General features: G+C 46.4%; 1 protein-coding gene across 1 annotated transcript; it reads right to left on the reverse strand.

Moving 5' to 3' along the window:
• Positions 1 to 1344: 1344 nt before the first annotated feature.
• On the reverse strand, positions 1345 to 21606 carry LOC119975730 (zinc-binding protein A33-like). The gene is made up of 7 exons (XM_038815556.1): positions 20966 to 21606; positions 20781 to 20876; positions 20459 to 20692; positions 8992 to 9030; positions 8843 to 8865; positions 8628 to 8743; positions 1345 to 3070 (listed from the first exon to the last, which is right to left on the reverse strand). The coding sequence occupies exons 1-7, from the start codon at positions 21374 to 21376 to the stop codon at positions 2520 to 2522; spliced, it is 1470 nt and encodes a 489-aa protein (XP_038671484.1). The 5' UTR covers positions 21377 to 21606; the 3' UTR covers positions 1345 to 2519.
• Positions 21607 to 26210: the final 4604 nt, after the last annotated feature.

Here is a 26210-nt window from a genome sequence, read left to right on the forward strand (position 1 = left end):
ACCAGGGAGGCAAAGGCCAAAACGTTGGCCCCTCTCACCCCCTGGAGTCCCGGATCTTCTGACACTCCGAAGATCACCATTTCTGGGCTCGGAACCACCTTCACCTTCAAGTCATCTGACATAACATCGGCGAACACCCGCCAGAATCTCCCAAGCTTCAGACATGCCCAGAACACGTGGCTATGATTCACAGGCCTCCAAACCTTCAAAAAACATGCTCATTCTGGCCACCGTCATATGTGCCCCATGAACCACATTAAACTGAATACGGCTACGCCCAGCACACAAAGAGGATGCATTTCATCTCCTCAAAGCCTCCTCCCACAGCCCAGCCTCCACTTCCCTCCCTAACTCTTCCTCCCACTTATGCTTCACTGTCCGAATCGGGGCTCCCTCCCAGTCCATTAACTCTTTATAAATTTCCGAAACTCTACCCTCACCTACCCCTGTTTTTGACACTATCTTGTTCTGCTACCCGTGGGGCGGAAAGGTCGGCACCTGCTTCCTGACCAAATCCCTCACCTGTAAATCCATTCCTGGTGGGAAAATCAAACTCCTCCACTAACCCCTCCAAGCTCGAGAAGCTGCCCCCCACGAATAGGTCTCGAAACTGCTCAATCCCCGCCATTTGCCACCCCTGAAACCTCCCATCCAGACCCCCCACCGAGAAAACTTACGATTCCCGCAGATCAGTGCCCAAACTGAGGCATCTTCCAGCCTCCGGTGCTGCCGCCACTATCCCCACACCCTCAGGGCCACCACCACTATCAGGCTTGTGGAGTACCTGGCTGGCTGTCAACAGCGCCACAAAGCTCGAGTCCTTACAAGAGGCTGCCTCCACCCGTTCCCATACTGACCCCTCCTGCTCTACCCACTTTCTCACCATGGCTATATTCGCCGGCCAGTAATAATTCATCAAGTTTGGAAGAGCCAGCCGACACCCCCCCCCCCCCACCCCTTCCTCCTCGATCCCCCTCCAGCAGTATCTTCTTCACCTGCGGGCCTATCCACCCAAACAACCCCGATATCAATGCATTCACCCGCCAAAAAACATCTTTGGGATGAAGATCGGGAGATTCTGAAACACAAATAAGAACCTTGGGAGAATCGTCATCTTCACCAATTGCACCCGTCCCACAGCAGGAGCACATCCCACCTCCTAAAATCCCCATTCATATGTTCCACGTGCAGCTGCTCCCACGCCCGCACCACCTGAATGTCCAAATACCGAAAGCTCTCCCCCACTACTCTAAACGGCAACTCCCCCAGCCTTCTCTCCTGCCCCCTCGCTTGGATCCACCCCCAATGAGACCCTATGCTCCACCCCTCTGTATTATCCCCTGCCAGTCCCTTGATGCTCTCAGAGCCATTGCCAATGGCTCTATATCCAAGACAAAGAGCAATGGAGAGAGTGGCCATCCCTGCCCTGGCCCCCAGTGCAAATCTGAAATACTCCCAACTCACCTGGTTCGTTCGTACACTCGCTGTGGGCTCTGACAACTCCTTTCGCCTAAAACCACTTCTGGTCCATGCATCCATCCGCTGGTGGAATAAACTCTTCCTCCATCACTCCTGCACCTTTTTCCATCAAAATATCCACCTGTTAATCAGGGAAATATGCGACCACTCACACCCATGGCCAACACCGGAAGTCAACTCTACATTATATTCTAAATGTGGCTTCACTAGTACCTTGTAAAGTAGCAGAAACACATTTTTACTTTTATACTCCAGCCCCCTTGAAATAAGCGGCAACATTCTATTTGCCTTCTCTGTTACCTTCTGCTCCTGTATGCTAGCTCTCTGGCTTTCTGGGTTTCATGAACAAAGATACCCAAGTCTCTTTGTGCTACAGTCTCTCTCCATTTAAATGATAATCCATCTTCTCATTCTTTCTTCCAAAATGAACAATCTCACATTTTTCTGCATTGAACTGCTTTTGCTAATGATCTGCCCACTCATTTAAGATGTCAATATCTTTCTGGAAGATAGTTATATCCTCCTTACCTTTGAATCATTCGTAAATTTCTACCCACTGAATTTTTATTCTCATCCTTCAAGCCGCTCCCATTTGATTCACTTCTATTTGGTTCCCCTTTCGCTAGTTGATTTCTTCGGGTATAATTTATTGCTCCGGGTCTCCAGTGTTTTTTCGTCTCATGCCCTACCCACTGTCACCCTGGTTCAATTCGCCTGCCCCTCTTCATTCAGCTTCCCAACTGGAGTCTCTGGTTCTGTTGGTGCATTTCCCAAAATGTAATGGCCTTGTGTCTCCACTTCCAATTATTATAGATGTTCTTGAGCTTTTAACTCATTTTTAAAGGGTCTCTGAAACAGTCACCATGCGTTTGTTCCACTGCACCGATTAAAGAAAAACAAATATCCCAATGAAACTTTGTCAAGTGGTTGACTTCAGGATACATTTGAACCATCAGCACCTCCTATGGCTGAGACCCACACACAGCAATTTACAGCGGGCAGGAGGCAGGGAGATGGTGTGAAATTATGGGATGGATCTGTTAGTGATTTTTAATCCCGCAGATTATCAGCGGTGATGAATTTTTTCCGGCATCATTGGATCCCGGATGGAAGATGGGAAACATTCTCTCAGTGAAAGTGTGGGTGAAAGTGTGGAGATGGGACATGTTGTCCACATTGTAAAATGAGACCTGTCCCCCCTCATAATCCAGGAAAATCCCGATCTTCCCGGGATTCACACTCAGGGTGAGGGGTGTATTAGTGGGTGAGGTGCTGGCCACATAACCTTTCCCGTGCTCCAGACACACAATCCAGTATCCGGACTCTGGGCTTGGGTATAATATCCATTTTCTGTTCACAGATTCTCGGGCCACTCCCAGCCGCCAGGACGTCTTGTCCCCCACCCCCACCTCCCAGTAATGTCTCCCTGACATGAATCCCTCCATTCCCAGGACACAGGGCCAGGGGTTAAATCTCACTGAGATGTCACGGAGTGCCGGCCGTTTGTCTCCGAGTCTCACACTGGTCCGGTCCTCAGACAGGATGAGCCGGGGATTCGCTGTGTTCAGATCCAGAGTCAGAGAGGCTGGAGCTGGGGGAAAGTTAAAATAACACAGTCAGTGATTTTGTTTCTTACGGTGATTTATTCAAACAATTTCATTTTTGAAATGCCATTCGGGCTCTGGACTGCATTCATGGAATCAGTTGTCACTGGACAACCGAGTTATCTGATTTTAGTTATGATTCATCGCTGCAGTGTTGGGGGGGGGGGGGGGGGGGGTTGCGCAGAGAGCGGGAGAGAAGCCAAGGGAAATACTGCACGGTGGAGGAGGTCTGTACTGGGCATGAGCAAAAAATAAATCCCCAATTACAGGTCAAACTAGAAACACATATTCTTAAATCATGGTTGACCGCCCTTTAAAGAGATCCATTCCTGCATCCTCACTTTTAGTTCTAATGGAAACTACTTCCATCATCCTTTGAGACTGCAAGAGGATCTATGCAACCTCCATCTCATTTCCCCCAGAGTTCCGGAACGGCCTTTGATATAAGCTGCCTGCTTACCATTGGCTGGGGACTAATGGCAATCCCACAATCCTTTGGGAGTATGAGCTTCCTCAATGAGGGGGGGGGGGGGGGTGGAGTAATCATTAGCAGATTCCCTGCGTAAATAAAGCTGGCCAGTTTGGAACCGGCTAGAGGAGAGTGAGCAGCAAGGGAGTTGTTGCTGCTGTTGTATATATATATGTTATTGTAAATAAATGTTATTTATTTCTATCCTTCAACTCGTGCTGGATTCTTCGTGGCCCTCACAAAAGCCTTAAAAAATATAATTGAACGATTGGTAGAGATTGTTTGCTGGGGAACAGTAGAAACTCATAGCCAAGTTCCGCACACATGAGTACGGCCTCAACCGGGACCTTGGATTCATGTCTCACTACATTTACCCCCCACCATTTGGCCTGGGCTTGTGAAATCCTACCAACTGTCCATGCTTGAGACAATTCACACCTCTTTAACCTGTGATTATCCCTCTCTCCAGTCGCACCATCTGGACCTTGAAATACTTAATTACCTGCAAAGACTCGCATTCAAAGTATCGTCTTGCATCATTGGTTTTGTCTATATATGCTGTGTTTGTGTAACCTACCTCTTCACTCACCTGATGAAGGAGCTACACTCTGAAAGCTCGTGATTCCAAATAAATCTGTTGGACTTTAAACTGGTGTTGTGAGACTTCTTACTGTACTCACCCCAGTCCAATGCCAGCATCTCCGCATCACATGCTGGGGAATGATTTTGTATGGGGCTCCGCTGAATATTCATTCGATCAGTGGATATTAATATCGGGCACGGTGTAACATAATTTGCTTTCTGTAATTCTGTTTGATGCCCAAGATGAATTTTACCATGCCACCTCGACCTGGAGATCTGACGCACAAACAACTAATTTGTGCTTCCGAGATGGAGTGAAGGGGACGAGGGATTGGGGTGTGATTGCAGAAAGCCAGAAACAGGAGGAAATAAAGGAGCAAAGAAAAATGCAAAAGAAAACTCAATGAGGAGTGGAGCTAAATTTATTTTAAAACATTAGCAAATGAAATGGATAAAAGAATGAGAGATTAGGTCAGTGAGAAATAGAAGGAAAGTATACAGTTGACTGTTGGAATTAAACAATAATAATAATCGCTTATTGTCACAAGTAGGCTTCAATGAAGTTACTGTGAAAAGCCCCTAGTCCCTAAATAGCAAACAATGTGGGAGAAGAGGAGAAATAAAAATAATTCATGATGGAAAACTAGAAAAGTGGGAATAAGATAGTAAAAATATTAAGGGGAAAAGCTGCGGTCTCAGGCCGAGCTGGAAAACAACAAGCAAAAAGAACAAGAGACAATCCCCAAATTCAGAGAACATAGAACATGTACTGCAGAAGGAGGCCATTCGGCCCATTGAATCTGCACCGACCCACTTAAGCCTTCACTTCCACCCTATCCCTGTAACCCAATAACCCCTCCTAACTTTTTTTGGACACTAAGGGCAATTTAGCATGGCCAATCCACCTAACCTGCACATCTTTGGACTGTGGGAGGAAGCCGGAGCACCCGGAGGAAACCCCCACAGACATGGGGAGAAGGTGCAGACTCCGCACAGACGGTGACCCAGCGGGGAATCGAACTTGGGACCCTGGCGCTGTGAAGCCACAGTGCTATCCATTTGTGCTACCGTGCTGCCCAGTGCCAACAGAGGATTATTCACCTTCTATTGGAACCTACACAAGGCACGGTCCAAGCTAAATAATTCTCCTGGATAGAAGCTCAGATTGTGATATTTGACCAAAAGGACGCGGACCAAATATTCTCTCTCCAGGCATCAGAGACTGAACCCTGCATTCCGGCATATTTAACAATCCAAGTCCTACCTCTGGGCTCAGCTCACCTTCTCTGATCCCTAATGTAGGAAATTTCAGAGTCAATTAACCTCACTACGGAGTCTGCTGATATAAACCATGAAAGTAGAGTTAACTGGCACCCAATGTCACATAATGTGATCATCAAGAATATCCCTCCATAACAAGTGCCTCTTTATGGGGCGATTTTAGCAAACCAAAACTTTTCAAGGCACTGCCTGCAAAGGTTATGAATAACCAAAAGAGAAAATGCTGGATAATCACAGCAGGTCTGGCAACATCTGTAGGTGGAGAAAAGAGCTAATTTTTCGAGTCCAGATGACCCTTTGTCAAAGCTAAGGTTTTATCCAAGGTTATGAATAACTTTGACCACAAGACACATTGAGATATTCGGGCCCATCAACAAAACCTTGCTGAGTGGTAGAATGTATTTCAAAAAGGGGAGAAGCACAGAGGTTTAGGGAGGGAATTGAAGCGTTTAGGGCCCAGACATTTGAATCTACGGCTGCCAACTGTGGAGTTTTGTTAATCAGGGTACAACCTGACTGCAAAATTGAAAAAAAGTCAGTCTTACAAATTCTTATTTATTGACAATAAATGGGGAGAAAATCAGGGGTAATGGGCATGAAAACTTTGCATAAGCGTCTATTGTGTAATGCCCTGCTAGTCCATGCTTGCTCAGGATTTATGAACTGAATTTGGTCATGAACATTATCACGGCATACAGGGCTGCAAAATAACTGCAGCGAGATTCTCCGAACCCCCGCTGGGTCAGAGAATTGCCGGGGGCCTGCGTCAATCCCGCCCCCGCCGTGTCCCGAATTCTCCGCCACCAGAGATTCGGCGGGGCGGGAATCGTGCCACGCCGGTCGGCCGGGCCCCCCCTACCCCCGGCGATTCTCCGACCCACGATGGGCCGAAGTCCCGCCACTGTCAACCCTCTCCCGCTGGCGTGCATCAAACCACCTACCTTTCCGGCGGGAGCATGCGGTGTGGTCGGGCTCCGGGGTCCTGCGGGGGTCATGGGGCGATCTGGCCCCGGGGAGTGCCCCCACGGTGGCCTGGCCTGTGATCGGGGCCCACCGTTTGGCGGGCGGGCCTGTGCCAGGGGGGCACTCTTTTCCTTCTGCCTTCGCCATAGTGTTCACCGCGGTGGAGGCGGAAGTGACCCCCTCCCCTGTGCATGCGCTGGGATGACGTCAGCAACTGCTAATGCTCCTGCGCATGCGCGGACTTACGCCAGCCGGCGAAGTCCTTTCGGCCCTGGCTGGTGTGGCACCAAAGGCCTTCCACACCGACCAGCGGAGCGCCAACCACTCCGGCGCGGGCCTAGCCCCTCAAGGTGAGGGCTTGGCCCCTAAAGGTGCAGAGACTTCCGCACCTTTGGGGCAGCCAGACACCGGAGTGATTTACGCCACTCCATCATGCCGGGACCTCCCGCCCCACTGGGTAGGGGAGAATCCTGGCCCTGATTCTGCCTCAAACAAGCAACCAAAGAAAGGCTGCCTTTGGTGGGAAGCGTGCAGAGTTGGTAACACTTTCTACATGATATTACAATTGAGATTTCACTTCTTTCATCCGCGAAAGGATTTCCGCATTCCTGTCTTTCACCTTCCTGCACAGGACCATCTTCCAGTAACAAATCCGTGAGCAACTTGCCAGAAATATGTACTTGTTCCTTAAGTAAGTAACATATACTGTAGATAAAGGGGAACCAGTGGATGTACTGTAGTAAGATTTTGAGAAACTGTTGGATAAAGTGCCACATCAACGGCTATTGTGAAAAATAAAAGCTCATGGTACAGGAGGTGATATGGATGATGATGGACATTACAACAGGAAATAGGAAGTAGGCATAAATAGACAAGATGGAAGATCTTCACAGGGATTAGTGCTGCAAACTCAATTGTTCATAATTTATGTAAATGACTTGGGAAAAGAGATCAAATGGATGGCTGCCAAATTTTCAAATGATACAAAGATAGGTAGAAAAGTACGTTGGGAAGACAAAATATGGAGGCTCCAAATCGGTTACGGGAATGGGCAGATGGCAAATGGAGCATGCAGCAGAAAAACATGAAATTGTTGGTTTTGGCATGAAGAATAAGAGAAGCAGATTAAAATACCAAGATACAGAAAGGTCTCTGAGCATGATTTTAAAAAAATTAATTCATGTTTTTAGCTGGCCCATCCCTAATTGCCCTTGAAGTGAGTGCTTTGGTGTCCATTTCGGAGTCAGTCACATTGCTGGGGAGTGACTTGTAGGTCAGACCAGGTAAACCAAATGGGTTTTTAAACAACAATTGCCAATGGTTTCATTACTGAACATCATTGGACTTTTCATGTGGGATTCGAACACAGGTCCCCGAGAGCATTACACTGAACCTCTGGATTACCAGCCCAGGAGCAATGCCACTACGCTATTTAGGTTATTAAAATTATTGCTGCTGTTCCACTCTGTTTAGGATCTTGAATACTTCAATAATGTCACCACAAACCTCCTCTAATTCGTGGTGATGGTGGCGGGTAGGTGGGGGTGGAGGGGGGGGGGGGGGGTGCACAGTTTTTTCAGCCCCTTTCTTTCCTAATGTGGCCAGTCTCACCCACATTAGTTTGGATTATGAAGACACATGAATGAGGAACAGGAGAGGTATGCTGAGCAAAATGTTACCCATGTCTCCAGATTGGGTCAGGCTCGTCTCTCCAAATTCCATTTCACAGCCTGAGATTGTGCTCTGGATGTTTTATATACATTTTTCGCTATGCTGTCCATCCCTCATTGACCATGATGGCAAACCACGTTATTCTGGATCTGTCAGAGGAAGGAACCATAAACTGACCTGAAGGACATGAGTGAACGTAATGGTTTTGATAACAATCGTGGTCATCATTATTGGGATTAGTTTTCAACTCTTGCCTCATAGATTATTTTTAATTGAATTAAATTCCCCAGCTATCGCCGTGGGTTTGAACCCGCTGTTCCCATAGTGTTACTATCTGCCTTCTCAATCCCATGACTTTACCACTGTGCAAGCGTCTATCCTTTGACTCATGGGCAAGTTTCAAGTATCAAACTCACTTTCAAGTATCCAGAAGTATTTACAGAATGCAAAATAAGGGAATCGAGGCCTTCTGGGAATTAATAATTGACAATGTGAACATTTAATCTGGGGCCTTGAAGCCAATTTATGTTCTCCTCATCTAGATTCATATATCAAGAAGAAAGATGTAATCGTTTTACCCGGGTCAATGTTCAGAATAATTTCTCTCCACGTTATGTACTGTAAGGGGCCTTTGAACTTCCCAATGGGCAGGGCCACATCTGCGACTGAGAGCAATCGTGCATCCTCACTAATCCTGCAAGCATTAAACAGTTCCTGTTATAGATTAAGTGCAAGAAATTATCTGAGCTTTTTGGTTCAACAGTTTAGAGTTTGAGTGAAGTGCAAATGCTACCTTCTCTTCTCCAAAGCTTCTTCCTGAAAGATATGAAACACACACATCTGAGTTAACAGCAGAAAATACATTGAGCAATCATCAGTTTCTGAATATCTGAATTTTCATCCGCATATAGAGAGGTTCTAACTGCTCTTTGTGATATTTACCTGGAACATTGACTTGGATTCAGGGTCACATTTCAATAGCTGCGGGAGACACAAAACATGACAATGTAATGTTAAGAATCAGCGCAGAATGCAGGGGCATAGATGGTGAAATGGAATCTTACCGCAGAGAACTGTGAAATGATACCTTTTTAAAGGGTGTATGAGGGGAGGCATATTAAATGAAATGAACAAGTTCACAGGAGTTGCAGGACCAAGGAGACCTGGATCACATGCACAGATATTGATAGGGTAAATTGATGAACTTCTCATTTGTGTTGGATTTATAATTAGATTCAACAACTACAACCACAAGGAGGTTCTTGTGAAACAACAACAGCAGTAGTCAGAGTGGTGGCACCTCAGCTGGCTCTGTTGTTTAGCAGGGAGGGTCAAAGCATAGAACAGCAGTAGTTGTAGGGGACTCTATAGTAAGGGGCACAGATAGTTGCTTCAGTGGCCTTGAAAGAGACTCCAGGGTGGCATGCTGCCTCCCTGGTGCCAGGGTAAAGGATGTCCCTGAATGGGCATGGATAATTCTAAAGAGAGAGGGTGAACAGCCAGAGGACGTGGTACACATTGGTGTTGACGACATAGGCAGCAAGAGTAAATCATAGAATCATAGAATTTAAAGTGCAGAAGGAGGCCATTCGGCCCATCGAGCCTTCATCGGCCCTTGGAAAGAACACTCTGCTTAAACACACACCTCCACCCCATAACCCAGGGACCCCACCTAACCTTTTGAACACTAAGGGCAATTAAGCATGGCTAATCCACCTAACCTGCACATCTTTGGACTGTGGGAGGAAACCAGAGCACCCGGAGGAAACCCACACAGACACGGGAAGGAAGTGCAAACTAAACACCGACAGTTACCCGAGGCTGGAATGGAACACGGATCCCTGGAGCTCTGTCAGCAATGTTAACCACTGTGATGAGGCCCTTCAGGGGATTTACAGAGATTTAGGTAGTTAGTTTTTTAAAAAAGCACCTCTAGGGTTGTAATGTCGGGATTACTACCTGTGCCATGTGCCACTGATGCTAGGAATAAGAAGATAGTGCGGCTAAACATGTGGCTAAAGTGCAGGTGTAGGAGGGATGGTTTCAGATATCTAGGCCATTGGAATCTCTTCTGGAACAGGAGGCCTGTACAAGAAGGATGGATTGCACCTAAACTGGAGGGGCTCCAATATCCTGGCCGGAGATTTGCTAGCGTCACTTGTGAGGGTTTAAACTGGTGTGACAGGGTGGTGGGAACCCGAGCAGTAGGTCAGCAGGTGAGGTAACTGAGGGAGATCGAATAATGACAGCTAAACATTCCAAGATTTAGATGTTTTAGGTGGGATAGAGGTGATGTAAAAGGGGTGGGGAAGTTACATTACTGGGTAAAGGAATTTAACAACTGTATTGTGGGAGGAAACCTCAGAGTGCTCATGCAGTGAGGTAATATGGGGGAGCTGATGAATAGGAAGGGTGCAATCACAATGTTGAGGGTTTACAGACTGATTTTGGTTGTGATGGGCTATTTTACTTTCCCCTATATTGACTGGGACTCATTTGGGCTTGGATGGGGCAGAATTTGTAAGAAGCATTCAAGAGGGTTTCTTAAAAGAATATGTATATAATCCAACTAGGGAAGGGGTCATGGTGGAACTGGTATTGGGGAATGAGCCCGGCCAGGTGATTGAAGTTTCAGTAGGGGAGCATTTCGGGAATAGTGACCCTAATTCAGTACGTTTTAAGATATTCATGGATAAGAGTAGTCCTCAGGTGAAGGTACTAAATTTGGAGAAGGCTAATTACAAAAATTTTAGGCACGTCCTGAAGAATTTTGATTGAGGGGCGGCTTTTTTGAGGGTCAACATTTGACAAGTGGGCGTCTTTCAAACATCAGTTGATTAGAATTCACATATTCCTGTGAGGATGAAGGATAAGTTGGCAAATTTCGGGAACTTGGATAATGAGGAATATAGTGAAAAATATAAAGAATGTCGGAAGGAACTTAAGCAAGGAGTTAGGAGGGCTAAAAGGGGTCATGAAAGGTCCTCAGCAACTTGACTATGGAGAATCCCAAGACGTTTTATGCATTGATAAAGAGCAACAGGGTATCCAGTGAAAGGGTTGGGTCACTCAAGGGCAGGAGAGGAAATCTATGCGTGGAGCCAGAGGAAATGAGTGAGGTACTAAATGAGTACTTTGCATCAGTATTCACCAAAGAGAAGGGCTTGATGGATGATGAGTTTAGGGAAGGATGTGTAGCTATTCTGGGTAATCTAGATATCAAAAAGGAGGAGGTATTGGGTGTCTTAAAAAGCATTAAGGTAGATGAATCCCCAGGGCCAGATGGCATCTACCTCAGAATACTGAGGGAGGCAAGGGAAGAAATTGCTGGGGCAATGTGTCATGTGAGAGTACCTTTAAGAAATGCCTTTTTTTGCTTTAAAAAATACTTTTCCATTTCTGCTTCACCACACCTGTAGAGTGGGCCGTGTGCTCCCCATACCACAATCGAGTAACAGTTGTGGGTCAGGTGAACTCCATGATACACTTTGGGGTTCTCTAAACCCTAGCCCATAACAAATGACAGAAATCTTTGTATCCTCATTGGCTACAGGTGAAGTCCCAGAGGACTGGAGAATAGCCAATGTTGTTTCTTTGTTTAAGAAGGTAGCAGGGGGGCAACACAGTGGCACAGTGGTTAGCATTGTGCCTACGGCACTGTGGACCTGGGTTCGAATCCCGGCCCTGGGTCACTCTCCCTGTGGAGTTTGCACATTCTGCCCGTGTTTGCGTGGGTTTCGCCCCCACAACCCAAAAAACATGTTCTTGTTAGGTGGATTGGTCATGCTAAATTGCCCCTTAATTGGAAAAAAAATAATTGGATACTCTAAATTTATAGAAAAAAAAAAGGTAGCAGGGATAATCCAGGAAATTATAGGCCAGTGAGCCTTACGTCAGTGCTGGGGAAATTATTGGAACAGATTCTTAGTGACAGGGTTTACTGTCAGAAACTCTGTTTAGAAACAAATGGACTCGGGCCTCACGGTAGCATGGTGGTTAGCATCAATGCTTCACAGCTCCAGGGTCCCAGGTTCGATTCCCGGCTGGGTCACTGTCTGTGTGGAGTCTGCACGTCCTCCCCGTGTGTGCGTGGGTTTCCTCCGGGTGCTCCGGTTTCCTCCCACAGTCCAAAGATGTGCGGGTTAGGTGGATTGGCCATGCTAAATTGCCCGTAGTGTAAGGTTAATGGGGGGATTGTTGGGTTACGGGTATACGGGTTACGTGGGTTAAGTAGGGTGATCATTGCTCGGCACAACATCGAGGGCCGAAGGGCCTGTTCTGTGCTGTACTGTTCTATGTTCTATGTTCTATGACTTATTAGCGATGGGTTTTGTGAAGGGGAGTGTCTCACTAACGTCATCAAGTTTTTTGAGGAAGCGACTAAGATGATTGATGAAGTTAGGGAAGTGGATGTGTCTACATGGACTTCAGTAAAGCCTTTGACAAGGTCCCTCATGGCAGACTGGTACAAAAGGTGAAGACACACGGGATCCAATGTGAGCTGGCAAGATGGATACAGAACTTGCTCAGTCATAGATGACAGACGGTAGCAGTGGAAGGGTGTTTTTCTGAATGGAAGGCTGAACCTAGTGATGTTCTGCAGGGAACAGTGCTGTTTGGATATACAAATGATTTATAGGAAAATATGGCTTGTCTGATTAGTAAGTTTCTGGACGATGCAAAGATTGATGGAATCGTGGATAGTGTAGAGGATTGTCAGAGGATACAACAGGATATAGATCAGCAGGAGACTGAGGCAGAGAAATGGCAGATGGAGTTTAATCTGGACAAATATGAGGTAATGTATTTTGGAAGGTCTAATACAGGTGGGAATTATACAGTAAATGGTAGAACCCTTAGGAGTATTAAAAAGCAGAGGGATCTGGGCATACAGGTAGATCACTGAAAGTGGCAATGTAGGTGGATAAGGCAGTCATGAAGGTGTACGGCATGCTTGCTTTCATTGGTCAGGGCATTAAGTATAAAATTGGCAAGTCATGCTGCAGCTATGGAACCTTGGTTAGGCCACATTTGGAACATTGCATACAATTCTAGTCGCCACAATATCAGAAAGATGTGAATGCTTTGGAGAGGGTACAGAAGAGGCTTACCAGAATGTTGCCTGGTCTGGAGGGTATTAGCTATGTGGAGAGGCTGGATCAACTTGGAATGCTTTCACTGAAACGACGGAGGTTGAGGGGCGACCTGATGGAGGTGTACAAAATTATGAGTGGCATGGACACATTGGATAGTCAGATGGTTTTTCCCAGGGGGGAAATGTCAATTGCTTGGGGACATAAGTTTAAGGTGCAAGGGGTAAGCATAGAGGAAATGTATAAGGCAGGTTTTTCATATAGAGGGTTTAAATACCCGAGGCACGCTGCCAGGGGAGGCTGTGGAAGCAGATACGAAAGCGGCATTTAAGAGGTATCTTAACGAATACATGGATAGGATGGGAACAGACAGATACGGACCCCGGAAGTGCAGAAGGTTTTAGTTTAGACAGGCATCATCATCAGCACAGGCCTGGAGGGCCGAAGGGCCTGCTTCTGTGCTGCACTGTTCTTTGTTCTGTTAAAGCTTTATAAATGACTAGATAGGCCTCAGGTGAAATATTGGATTGATTTAGGATTTATGTTTCAGGGGGGATGTTCAGGAATGAAGAGGGTGCAGAGGGATCGACCAGAATGGAGTAAGCAATCATGGACTTCAGTTATAGAAAGTTCACTTCAGACAGGTTAATAATGTAACTAATAGGGGTGGTGCGGAGAAACTGCCGTGATTTAACACAGCAGATACAAAGAAACATTCTCCTCCGGCAGGAGTCCTGACTGGATGACGAAACTTTAATAATCGGTAAAAAGCCAGAGAGGACTTTTGAACAAATGAGTTGTGATAATCTAGAATGCACTCAACGAAAGGGCAGCGGAAACATAATTACAGGTTGCAGTACATTTCAAAAGGAACTAGATACTTTTAAAAGGAAAGATCGAGTGAGTTGGATATGTTGGCTAATCCTTTCAAAGAACCAATGCAAATGGACCAATTTGCCTGTTACTGTGTTTAGGTTTCTCTGTTTGTCTTTAGTTTTAAAATCAGATTTGTCGATCAGAGAATGTAATTGAATGCTAGCTCCACTCTCAAACACGTATTGGCTGTACCACAAACACAAACAACACACAACATAAAGTTGTAACAATTGGAATACCAAAGAAAATATCAAACTATTCTATAACATGGAACTAATTACAAATCACAACAACTCATTCACAGCAGCGGCTTCATGTCTTGTCCTATTTCAAAATTATGTCCGTTATTCATTTCAACCCCATCAGTTAGGTTTCCATCCCTGCCTCAGCACCGAATAAGGCGGATATTAAAGTAACAAATGGCATTGCGTGTGACTATGGTAAACTATTACCCCATACACTTCTAGATCTGTTGTCCACATCATTATTTTGTGGTGTATCTTCTCTATCACGCAGCTGGTTAGAACTTCCCTCGCCTCATTCCATTCCTATCTATTAACTCAGCCAATGACGGTTTAAAAAAATAATTCTTTCGGGAAATTGTTTGTTGCCGACAATGTTGGAATATATTTCCCATCCCTAATTTCCTTTGAGCTGAGAGGCATGCCAGATCATCCCAGAGAGCAGTTAAGAGTCAACCACAATGTTGTGGACCTGGAGTTACATGTAGCCCAGACCAGATAACGAAGGCAGACTTCCCCCCCCCCCCGAAGGATATTAGTGAATGAGATGGGTTTTAATAATAGATAACAGATGAATGGCCACCGCTGTTGAGGTTAGCTTTATATTGAATATAAATTCTACCAGCCATGGAGTGATGAGAACATTAGTTTAGACCTCTAGCCCAGGATCTTTAAAACTCAGGGTTGCAACCCACTGGTGTCGGGAGGATCAGGGAGCAATTGGTTGCAGCATTCCCGATCGCGGAAGAAGTTCCCAATGACTGTACCCGGCTTTTAAGAATGCTGCCGCGATTGGTTGTAACATTTGAGGTGTGGCATGCGTGAGGCTTGGCCGTGTGCTGGTCACTGTGTGAGCACGGGGGATGGGCACAGGAGCAGACGGGTGTCCATGTGGGCGCACGGTGCAAATAGTGGTGGCCCCAGCTTGGCGCTCCACTCTGGTAATCGTCCTTTGTGCGCTGCTTGGCTCATCCGCCACCACCGATCGGCACTATGCGACCTGTGGCTCTATGGTCAAGCTGTTCGACATCGGCACAACTTTTGCTCGCAATCCCACGATGTGAAGTACTGGTTGGGAAGTGGTCAGCAGTCTATGACTGGGGTGGATGCAGTTACTGGACACTGAGAGGGATGCTGGGCCAGGTTTGTCAGCAAGGAATACCGATGAAGGAGGCCAGTCAATACGGCTGATACATATAAACACTGGAAGAAACCAACAGTCATCACTTTATGTCACCACTCCAGGAAGTAAGTGCTTTTGGCGAGAATGGAGAAGACGATGCTTTGAACTTTTGGATGGTGCAATGCAGTGGAATCAGTAAGAAATATTTGACATTTTATGTGTTCAACAAGTTACTTTGTCTCATCTAATTTTGAAACAAATGGGTCTTTATTTAAAACAAAATTTGTGTGTAAATGTAAAAACTCACATGTTCAACTGAAATTGTTTTAATTTTCAGTTGTAAAAAGTTATAAACTTGGAATAATCAGGTATTGGAAATAAAGTTTCAAATAAAAACTAAATGCCTGCTGCGGCCGGCCTTTTAATATGAACCATGGAGTCTTTCCGTCAGAGGCAACATCAGAGAGAAGGTAACGTGCCCACAACATAACCCGGTGCCATGCACAATGTACGTCACTGCTTTGGGCCTGAAATCATGGAGGAGAGATTCCTCCATTCGGTAGCTGCTGCAAGCAACAGGACTGTGTGAGGAACTGGCGATGGATTAATTTGTATTAAGGATGCGAGAACCAGAGACAGAAACAGGCCAGGGTCTCACAATTGAATCTGCTGGAGAGAGCTTCTAAGGAGAGTCCACATCAGGACAACGCAGCACTGGTGTGAACTGTATCCAGAACTCCATGAATTGTAAAGCCCTTTCATCCTCCCTCTCAACTCAAACTCCCTCTCAACTTTCTCTAGCGTTAAGAACTCCAGCAGGTCCCCCCACCATTTTGAGGCACAGGGTAGAGAAGCCGACCTCCACCTCAACAGAATCAGCCTTCGGGTGATTAGCGAGATGAAGGCCAAGCCTCCACACCCGCTTCCAACCCCGGAGTATCCGACACCCTGAATCCAGTTTGGACAGGATTAAAACATATGAACATAATTAGTTCCCCCCCCATACCATTCACAAACATCCTTCACCCCCTCAAAAAGTCAGCTCAACCTTGCCCTTGTGAGGTGCGCCCTATACACCACCTTCAACAGTATCAGCCCCAACCTCGATCACAAAGTTGACGCATTTACCCTCCAGAGCACCTAACACCATGGCCCCTATCTATCTCTGTCTTAAAGACACTCAGTGATTTGTCCTCCACAGCCTTTTGCAGCAAAGTTCCACAGATTCACTACCCTCTGGCTGAAGAAATTCCTCCCCATCTCTGGTTGACTAGGGTAGCACAGTAATGTAGTGGTTAGCACTGCTGCCTCACAGTGCCATGGACCTGGGTTTGATCCCGGCTCCGGTTCATTATCCATGTGGAGTTTGCACATTCTCCCCATGCCTACGTGGGTCTCACCCCCACAAACCAAAAAGATGTGCAGGGTAGGTTGATTAGTCATCCTAAATTGTCCCTTAATTGGAAAAAAAAAGAATTGAGTGCTCTAAATTAATTTTTTTTTAATCGCTCGTTGAAACATCGTCCCTTCAATCTGAGGCTGTTCCCTCGGGTTCTAGTTTCTCCTACCAGTGGAAAGATTCTCCTCACATTCACTCTATCTAGGCCTCTCAGTATTCTGTAAGTTGCAATTAGATCCCCCCTTACCCTTCTAAACTCTATTCATCTCCCCGGTCGGGGCTAGCATCGCGCGTCCGTGAACTCCGACATCGCGGGCTTAACGAATTTCGTTAAGCCCGCTAGCCAAAGTTAGCGACGGCTGACGCGTCAGATGACGTCAGCCGCGCATGCGCAGATTGGACGACTCCAACCCGCGTATGCGCGGATGACGTCATCACGCATATGCGTGAAACCCGAGCATGCGCGGGCCGGTATGCCCCTCAGCCGCCTCGCGAATGGATCCAGCGGGGCGGCGGAGGGAGAAAGAGTGCACGGGGTAAGTACCCGCTGCCCGCAATCGGTGGGCACCGATCGTGGGCCCATGGCACCCTTGGCACGGCCGTGGTATGGCCGTGCCAATCGGTGCCATGGTTCCCCAGATCGGGACTTTACGGCCGTTTTTACGAACGGTCAGACCAAGTGTGTTTTACGTTCATAAAAACGGCCGTAAAGGCCTTGGAAATCGGCCCATCGGCCAGGGGAGAATTGCTGCTCGCCGTAAAAAAAAGGCGAGCAGCGATTCGTGTCGGGGGGCGGCCGTGGGGGGGGGGGGGGGGAGAATAGCGGGAGGGCGTTTGACCAGCGTGTCCGTAAAAATTTACGCCGCCGCTATTCTCCGAGTTTTCGTAAGTCCGGAGAATTGCGCCCCCAGAGTTTCACTGGCTTACCACTGATTTATCCTTTAGCAGTCTTGCCCAGTCCACCTCAGCCAAATCACTTGTCAGTTGTGTAAAATTTGCCTTCCCCAGTTTAAAATTTGGACTCTTAATTTATCACTGTCCTTTTGCATAATAATACTCAACCTAACTGAATTGTGTTCACTGTCCCTCATATAGTTGCCCACTGTCACTTCACAGACTGACTCATTTTCATTTCCCAAGACTAAATCCAGAATTGTGCATCCTCACATAGTGTTTTGGTAAAATTCTGGACTAAGAGCATGAATTTTCCACCCTCCATGTCCCTTTTCACAAACCACAAAGAGATATTCAGGATCGTCAACAAAAGCTTGCTGAGTGGTAGATTTTATGGGCAAGAAGGGGAGAGGCGCAGAGGTTTAGGGTGGAAATTGAAGTGTTTAGTGTCCAGACACTGCTGCCTCACAGGACCAGGGACCTGGGTTCAGTTCAGGCTTTGGGTAAGTGTCTGTGTGGAGTTTGCACTTTCTCCCCGTGAATAGCCCTTGGAAAGAGCACCCCTTTGCTCTTTCGGGCGATTGCGGGCAGCGGGTACTTACCCCGTGCACTCTTTTTCCCTCCGCCGCCCCGCTGGATCCATTCGCGAGGCGGCTGAGGGGCATACCGGCCCGCGCATGCTCGGGTTTCACGCATATGCGTGATGACGTCATCCGCGCATACGCGGGTTGGAGTCGTCCAATCTGCGCATGCGCGGCTGACGTCATCTGACGCGTCAGCCGTCGCTAACTTTGGCTAGCGGGCTTAACGAAATTCGTTAAGCCCGCGATGTCGGAGTTCACGGACGCGCGATGCTAGCCCCGACCGGGGAGCAGAATAGAGTTTAGAAGGGTAAGGGGGGATCTAATTGCAACTTACAGAATACTGAGAGGCCTAGATAGAGTGAATGTGAGGAGAATCTTTGTACTGTGGGAGGCAACCACTGGAAACCCACGGAGACATGGGGAGAACATGCAGACTCCGCAGGGTGACCCAAGCCTGGAATCAAACCCGAGACCCTGGAGCTGTGAAGCAACATTGCTAACTATTGTGCTACTGTGCCGCCCCAAATGCATGGGTTTCCTGTGGGCGTTCCAGTTTCCTTTCACAGTCCAAAGATTGCAGGTTAGGTAAGGTTATGGGGTAGGGTGCAGGAGTGGGTCCAGGTAGGGTGTTCTTTCAGAGTGTCAGTGCAGACCCCATGGCTGAATGGCCTCCTTCTGCACTGTGGGAATTCTATGATTTTATGAACATGCGACTCACGAGTTTCTCAGCATCAGGGATGCTCCACAGTGAGCCCACCCATACCTCCATTCCAGAATGTGGTGAACAGCAACCACAGCTGGACACACCTCCTGCACACGTGGTCGTCGGAGTCACTTATTTCCCACATTGAGCACTAGGAGCAAACCAGGGTTCTGAGGTCTCCTGCCATGATTTTCTCCAGGTTAAGCTTGTTACTCCCTTTACTGGAATTTAATTAAGCCAGGGAGCTGCCTTCATTTTAAACACACTCAGCCGACAAGTTCTGTGCACCGGTCAGCAATGTGTTTACTGACTGGCTCGGCATCATCTTCAAAAATAATTCTCATTCCTGTCAAATAGTTAAATCCCCCGCTTTACATTTCTGTAACCTTGTCCAGTCCAATACTCCTCAAGACCTCTGCACTCCTATTCTGACCTGTGGCCCATCCTCGGTTAGCATCACTGAATCACTGGTGACCATACCGCTAGTTCTCTCGGTCCTCTGGATTATTCCCCCCCCCCCCCCCCCCGAACCTATCCATCACAGTGACGCTCTTGCTTTGTTTATCATATAATCATTGAATGGTTACAGGAAGAAAGGATACAATCCCTCGAAAATTGTCCCTTCCAGTTGCCTATAAGAACAATTCATCTGGTCGTTTTCTGCTCTGTGTTTTTGCCTTCAGAGGTGTGTCCAATTTCCCTTTGAAAGACACAACGTGAATTTGCCTCCACCAATCTCAGGCCGTGCACTCCACATTTGCTGCATGAGGAGATTTCTGCCCATTTTGCTTTTGGGTGTATGGCAATAGCTTAAATCAGTATCTGGTTCTCAACCCTTCTGCCAAGAGGAACAGTTTCCCTCGACCTTCTCTGTTGAGGCTCCTCGTGATTTGGAACAATCTGAATTCTTATCTCTACCTTCACTTCTCCAAGAAGAACACCAATTTCTCCAATGTAAACAGGGAATTGATGTCACTCATCTTTGGAACCAATCTCGTAAATCTTCTGTGGTCTCTCTTCAAAGCCTTCAGACCCTCCCCCAATGTACTGCATCCAGAATTAGATACAATACTACAGTTGAGGCCGAACAAGTGTTTTATCATCCTCATTGCCTCCATTTATAAATCCCAAGGTCTCAACTGTCGATTTGTCCACTTTCTTAAACTATTCTGCTACTTGACAACGATTTATGCCAAAGAGGTCAAATGCTTTTGCTGACGTTGTGTGAATTGGTCTAATCTCTGTGAGACTGGTTCTGCAAGGCGCTCTGAAACTTCTTATTGTGTTGAAGGCGCTATATAAAGCAGGTTGTTATTGCTGCGCCTTCCCATGATTCTGCCTGGAGGATCAGCAACTGCAGCAGAACTACCTCGGAACAGACAATGCAATCGGTTTCAATACACATCAAATTATCAAATCAATCAAAAATTCTGCCTTTAGTTCAAAATTATCATCGATTACTTTGTGAGTGTGCGAACTAAACTCAAATTCTCACCTCTGGAAATATCAGCTCGTCTTTTTGCTCCATCTGTTTCTGCAACTTTGAGAGTTTCTCCTCAATAGAATTTAAATTCTCCTGAATCTTTTGAAGGTTTCTCTCCATTGATTCTAGAACCATCTCCTCTTCTTCCCTGAGATCTCTGAGTAAACGCTGCTCTTTCTCAGTGAGAATCTGGTGCATTTTACTGAACTCGGATGTGATGTAGGTCTGCAGACTGCTCGACTGTTCCTACCAAATGTGAAACATAATTAATGTCCCGCGATAAAGGGAACAAAAGTAATCGAGATCCCAGAAAATTAGCAACGGGAGACCTTACCCTAACTTTAGAAATCTTCCCTTTCTGTTTCCGTTCCGTTTCTACAACGGCCGATTTCTTCACAGTGAGAAAATCTAAGGAAGATTTCAGCTGATTCTGGGATTGGGAGAGAAAATCAAAAAATTAAAATGTTAGACCATGAAAATGTGATCAATTGTCAGGCTAGATCACCTTTTCCCTTTTACCTTGTAGATTTCAGCAGCTTCTTTAATCGGCAGGAAGCGGTGCTCTCTGTGTTCCCGCGAATCTCTACAAATCAAACAGATCAATTTCTTGTCAGTTTCACAAAACAGCTTCAGTTCTTCCTGGTGTTCCTCACAGTGAAGTTTACTTTCCATCTCTTTCGGATTCAGCTTTAATTTTCGAGTTTTCTCTGCCAGATTCCCCAAGGCTCGATTTATCCTGAGGATTCTTTCCGGAAACTCCTCTCTACATTCCGGGCAGCAGTTTATCTCCATCTTTTCCCAACACTGGGAGATACAGGGGTGGCAGAAGTTGTGTCCACAATCCAGTATCACCGGCTCGATGAAGAAATCAAGGCAAATGGGACAAACTGTCTCCTCGCTCAAACTCTTGACCAGCTGTTTGGAAGCCATGTTCGCCCTCAGCACTTCTTGTTTCAAACCGGTTTAACTTTGGGTGTTACCGCATTCCTGAACATTTTCAGTTCCGTGATTTCCTGATGACAATCACTGTAATATTCAGTTATTATGTTAACGAATCTATGTGCCGTCAATATTTGTACGCCAAAATATGACTTGGAACAGGATATACAAACAGGGTTAAAGGACAGGCGAAGCGGGAGAAGTCCAGTGTAAGATAGCAGTTGGAGGAGAGAGAGAGGAGGTGGAGATGGGCGGGATCGAGATTCCATTCATTTTTCTCCAGTCTGAACTCACTGCCGATTACAGAGCTGGTGAAACTCGGCGTGAGATCCAGGTGCCGAAACTGAATTGTCTTAATGATTATACCCACGCAAACTAAAACACAAAGTCCTATAAGAATCAATGGATCATTTTCGGAGGATCATTAGCGATCGGAACTGTAAAGTACGATTTGACTTTAGTGCTAGAAATACCAGTAAAACAAATATTTGCATGCATGTGGTATCTCCCACCATCCCGAAGTTTCCAAACTGTTTTACCGTCCACGACTACTTTTGAAGTGTGGACAACTGGGGGACACACTTTAGTCCCGTGGAGCAAAGTCACACAAGGGCATGCCATACTGCAAAAGCTAGTGGTAAGATGGAGGATTGGGAGAACTTTAAGGTTCAGCAACAGACTACCAAATATAAAATCAAAAGAGCTAAGATGAACTACAAAAGGAAACTAGCAGACAGCAGAAACATGGATGGCACAGTGGTCACAGCTCCAGTGATGTGGGGTCCCGGGTTCAATTCCACCCTCGGGTAACTGTCTGTGTGGAGCTTGCACTTCCTCCCCGTGTACGTGGGTTTCCTCCGGATGCTCCGGATTCCTCCCACAGTCCAAAGATGTGCAGGTTAAGTGGAGTGGCCAAGTTAAATTGCTCCTTAGTGTCTAAAAGGTTGGGTGGGGATCCTGGGTTATGGGGTGGAGGTGTGGGCTGAAGTAGGGTCCTCTTCCCAAGGGTTGGTGCAGACTCCTTCTGCACTGTAAATTCTATAAAATCGATGATACCCAAAGCTTCTATAAGTATGTAAAGAGGAAGAGAACAGCTAAATGTTGGCCTTTTTAGAGGGTGATACTGGGGTGATGTAATAATGGGGAACACAGATATGATGCAACCAATATTTTGCCTCTGTCTTGATGGTAGAAGAAAATTTTAAAAATTCAAAAACTACAGTTAATGCATCACTAGGGAAACAGCATTAAATAAACTAATACGAGTAAGTCTCCAGGAGCAAATGGCCTACACCTTCGGGTATGATGGAAGGTGGCAGCAAAGATGTTGGATGTATTGGTTATGGTATTTCAGAATTCCCTTGGTTCTGGAAGCGTCCTGGTGAATTGGAAACAAGCTAATGTGGTGCCCCTGTTCAAAAAGGGAGAGAGGCAAAAAGTAGGGAACTATAGAACAGTTAGCTTGACCTCTGTGATGGGGAAGTTGCTGGAATTAATCATCAAGGAGGTGATGATTGAACATTTGGAAAGACAAAGCTCAATCCACCATTGTCAGCCTGGTTTTATGAAGACAAAGTCATGCTTGATAAACTTGCTTGCGCTATTTGAGGATGTAACCAGCAAGGTGGATAATGGGGAACCTGACAATGTGGCACATCTGGACTTCCAGAAGGTGTTTGACTAGGCACTGCGTAAAAGACTGGTCTGGACGATGAGATCACAGGAAATTGGGGGGTAGAATACTAGATTGGATTGAGGGTTAGCTGACTGACAGATAGCACAGAGTCGGGTAAATGGGTCCTTCTCTGGCTGGAGAGCTGTAACTAGCAGGGTATCGTAAGGGTCAGTCCTGGGACCTCAACTGTATACAATTTATATAAATGATGCAAGCAGGCACTGAATATAACACAGCAACATTTATGGATGATACTAAATTAGGTAGCCAAGCAGGCACTGAAGAGGAGATAAAGATTTTAAAGATGGATATAGACAGGCTCGGAGATTGGGCCAATATTTGGCAGATGGAGTTTGGTTTAATGTAAATTGTCAGATTATCCATTTTGGCCGAAAGAATAGAAAGGGAAATTATTAGCTATATGGAAAGCAGATTCAAAATGCGTCTGGGCAGAGGGATCTGGGTGTCTTTGTTTATGAATCGTAGAAAGTCGGTATGCAGGTACAGCATGTAGTTAAATAGACTAATAGAATGGTAGCCTTTTTTGCAAAAGGACTGCAGTATAAAAGTAGCGAAGTGTTGTTGCAGTTGCATAGCATGTTGGTGAGACCACATCTGGAGCACTGATTGCTTTGAAGAAGGTGACGGTGAGCTTTCCTGCTCATTCCCCGTATCCCCTTGATTCTCCCAATCTCTATCCCAGTTTTAAACATATTATACAATGGAGCATCCACAACGCGTAGTGAGAGAGAAATCCAATGATACGGAATCCTTTCAGTGAAGTTCCGCTCATCGTCGTTCTAAATGATCAGTTGTTCAGCCTGAGACTGCTACCCCGCGTTATAAATTGCCCGACCAGCGGAATAATCTCTCAGCATCTCCCCTATCCAGCCCCTTCAACGTCTGGTGGAGATGGTCAGAGTTCTGCTCAAGTCCGTGGGTATTACTTCGAGAAACCCTCGTCTGTCTCGTTGCGCTGAGCAACAGGTTAGGCAGGAGCCAGCACTGGTTCCTTCCCGTCTGAAGTGTTTTTCCCCTGAGAAAATTCGTTTATATACCTTTCTGGGAGCCTAATGTCAATCACGTTCCCTATGATCAATTAGCAATGTAAGACTTCCTAGTTGCTATAAAATCATGTCGTAGTTCATCTCTCATCTGTGGCTTTACATCCAATCATATTCCACCGAGTGTTTGCAACACAGGAAGGTTCAGAAGAGAGGGAGGAGGAACGACCTATATCTATAATATTGAATACCTTTCTGAGGATATTGTAAGGTTTTTCTGAAGCGCATTCTTACAACTTTCCCCACTGAGGGAAGGAAATATGTCTAATTTCTTCTCACATTGACTTTTGGATCACTGCATTATTTCGAAGTGATGAGCTAATTTCCCAATTTCTTGATTACATAATGTAAACAACATATTACAGCTACTGGATTATCAGAATAATCAACATCAACACTTGCTCTTCCACAAAAATAATACTTTGAAAACTTATCCAGTAAAATATAACGATGGATTGAGATAAGACACCGTCACTCCCGATCAGCACGCAAAAAATCTAGATGATAGTGATGTCATAAATATAAACATCACGTCATAAATATAAACAGCCCTCCCGCCCCCAGTCTGTGTGGAGTTTGCACATTCTCCCCGTGTCTGCCTGGGTCACACCCACTTTGCTCAGCTGCAACTGCCTCACGGATGTTTTAGAAATGGAGTTTCTATAAATCTCTTCGCTTCACTTTTAATTCATTTGAAACATCCAAGTGTATGCATCTCAATCCTGGTCGTTTTAAAATCGGTTTATCTATGGAGTTTTTGATCATTAAAAAATGTATCTAATTCTACTTGCCACATTAATGACTTCATCTAGCTCTTTAATGAGAAAGTTGAGCATGTCTGGGAACTGTTCTTCAGCACATCCTCACCTTGCATTTCCATATGTTAGTTACTTTACACCTAACAAATCAAATGTGCACCCACTCCCCATTGTCACATTGGCATGCCATATACGGCATTCTATGCAAGCATTCTGCGGCTTTTAGGTACTTTTCAGAAAAGATAAGGGAGTCTGCCTCAAGTTCTTTTCTTATATCTGCCAGGGAGGGGAATACAGTGGGTGGGGGAGTGCAAAGGGGAGGAGCATCCTGCAGTACGTCACACAACAGCAAATAAAAGGTCATCTTGCATCCCAGGCAGCGGAGGCACGCAAGTCAAGGCCTCCCTGTACATGGACGACATTGCCGTCTTCTGCTCGGATCCCGCGTCTGTACGCAGGCTCTTGGACACCTGCGACCAGTTTGAACTGGCCTCAGGAGCCAAGGTAAACCGCGGCAAGAGCGAGGCCATGTTCTTTGGGAACTGGGCCGACCGATCCTTTGTCCCCTTCACGGTCAGGTCAGATTACCTGAAAGTGCTGGGGATATGGTTCGGAGCGGCTGGGGCGTGCACCAAAAACTGGGAGGAACGCATTGCTAAAGTAAAACAGAAACTGGGCTGGCGGGAGCAACGCTCCCTCTCCATTGCGGGCAAAACCCTGGTCATCAGGTGTGAGGTACTCTCGGTGTTACTGTACGTGGCGCAGGTCTGGCCTATCACTCGGACCTACGCCGCAGCAGTCACCCGGGCCATCTTCAAATTCATTTGGAGATCCAAGATGGACCGGGTCCGAAGAGACATAATGTACAAGCCTCTAGACAAAGGAGGGAGGAACGTACCCAACGCCGCCCTCATCCTGATGGCCACCTTTGTGTGCAACTGCATCAAGCTGTGCGTAGACCCCGGGTATGCAAACACCAAGTGTCACTACATACTGAGGTTCTACCTGTCCCCGGTGTTGCGAAGGATGGGCCTGGCCTCATTGCCGCGGAATGCTCCAAGCAGTTGGACCGTGCTGAAACACCTGTCCTTCGTGGAAAAATCTTTGAAGAAAAACACCTTTGACCACAAAGCAATGAAGCAGTGGTCAGCACGTAATGTCCTCGAGACCCTCAGAGAAAAGGAGACTGTGGAGGACATTGGATGGTTCCCTGAGCAGACTGTCAGAGCCATCTGGCAGAATGCCTCATCACCAGAACTTTCAAACAAGCACCAAGACCTAGCTTGGCTGGTGGTGAGAAGGGCCCCTCCCTGTGAGATTCTTCATGT

The sequence above is a fragment of the Scyliorhinus canicula genome, chromosome 13, assembly GCF_902713615.1.
Source record: "Scyliorhinus canicula chromosome 13, sScyCan1.1, whole genome shotgun sequence".
Taxonomy (NCBI): Eukaryota; Metazoa; Chordata; class Chondrichthyes; order Carcharhiniformes; family Scyliorhinidae; genus Scyliorhinus; species Scyliorhinus canicula.

Coding starts and splice junctions, on each gene's coding strand:
- LOC119975730 (XM_038815556.1), bottom strand. CDS start 21,376: ATGGCTTCCAAACAGCTGGTCAAGAGTTTGAGCGAGGAGACAGTTTGT. Junction 9,031..20,458: donor ACGAGCTGATATTTCCAGAG/GTGAGAATTTGA, acceptor TGTCTCCCGCAG/CTATTGAAATGTGACCCTGA. Junction 3,071..8,627: donor TATTCTGAACATTGACCCGG/GTAAAACGATTA, acceptor ACTTTCCCCCAG/CTCCAGCCTCTCTGACTCTG.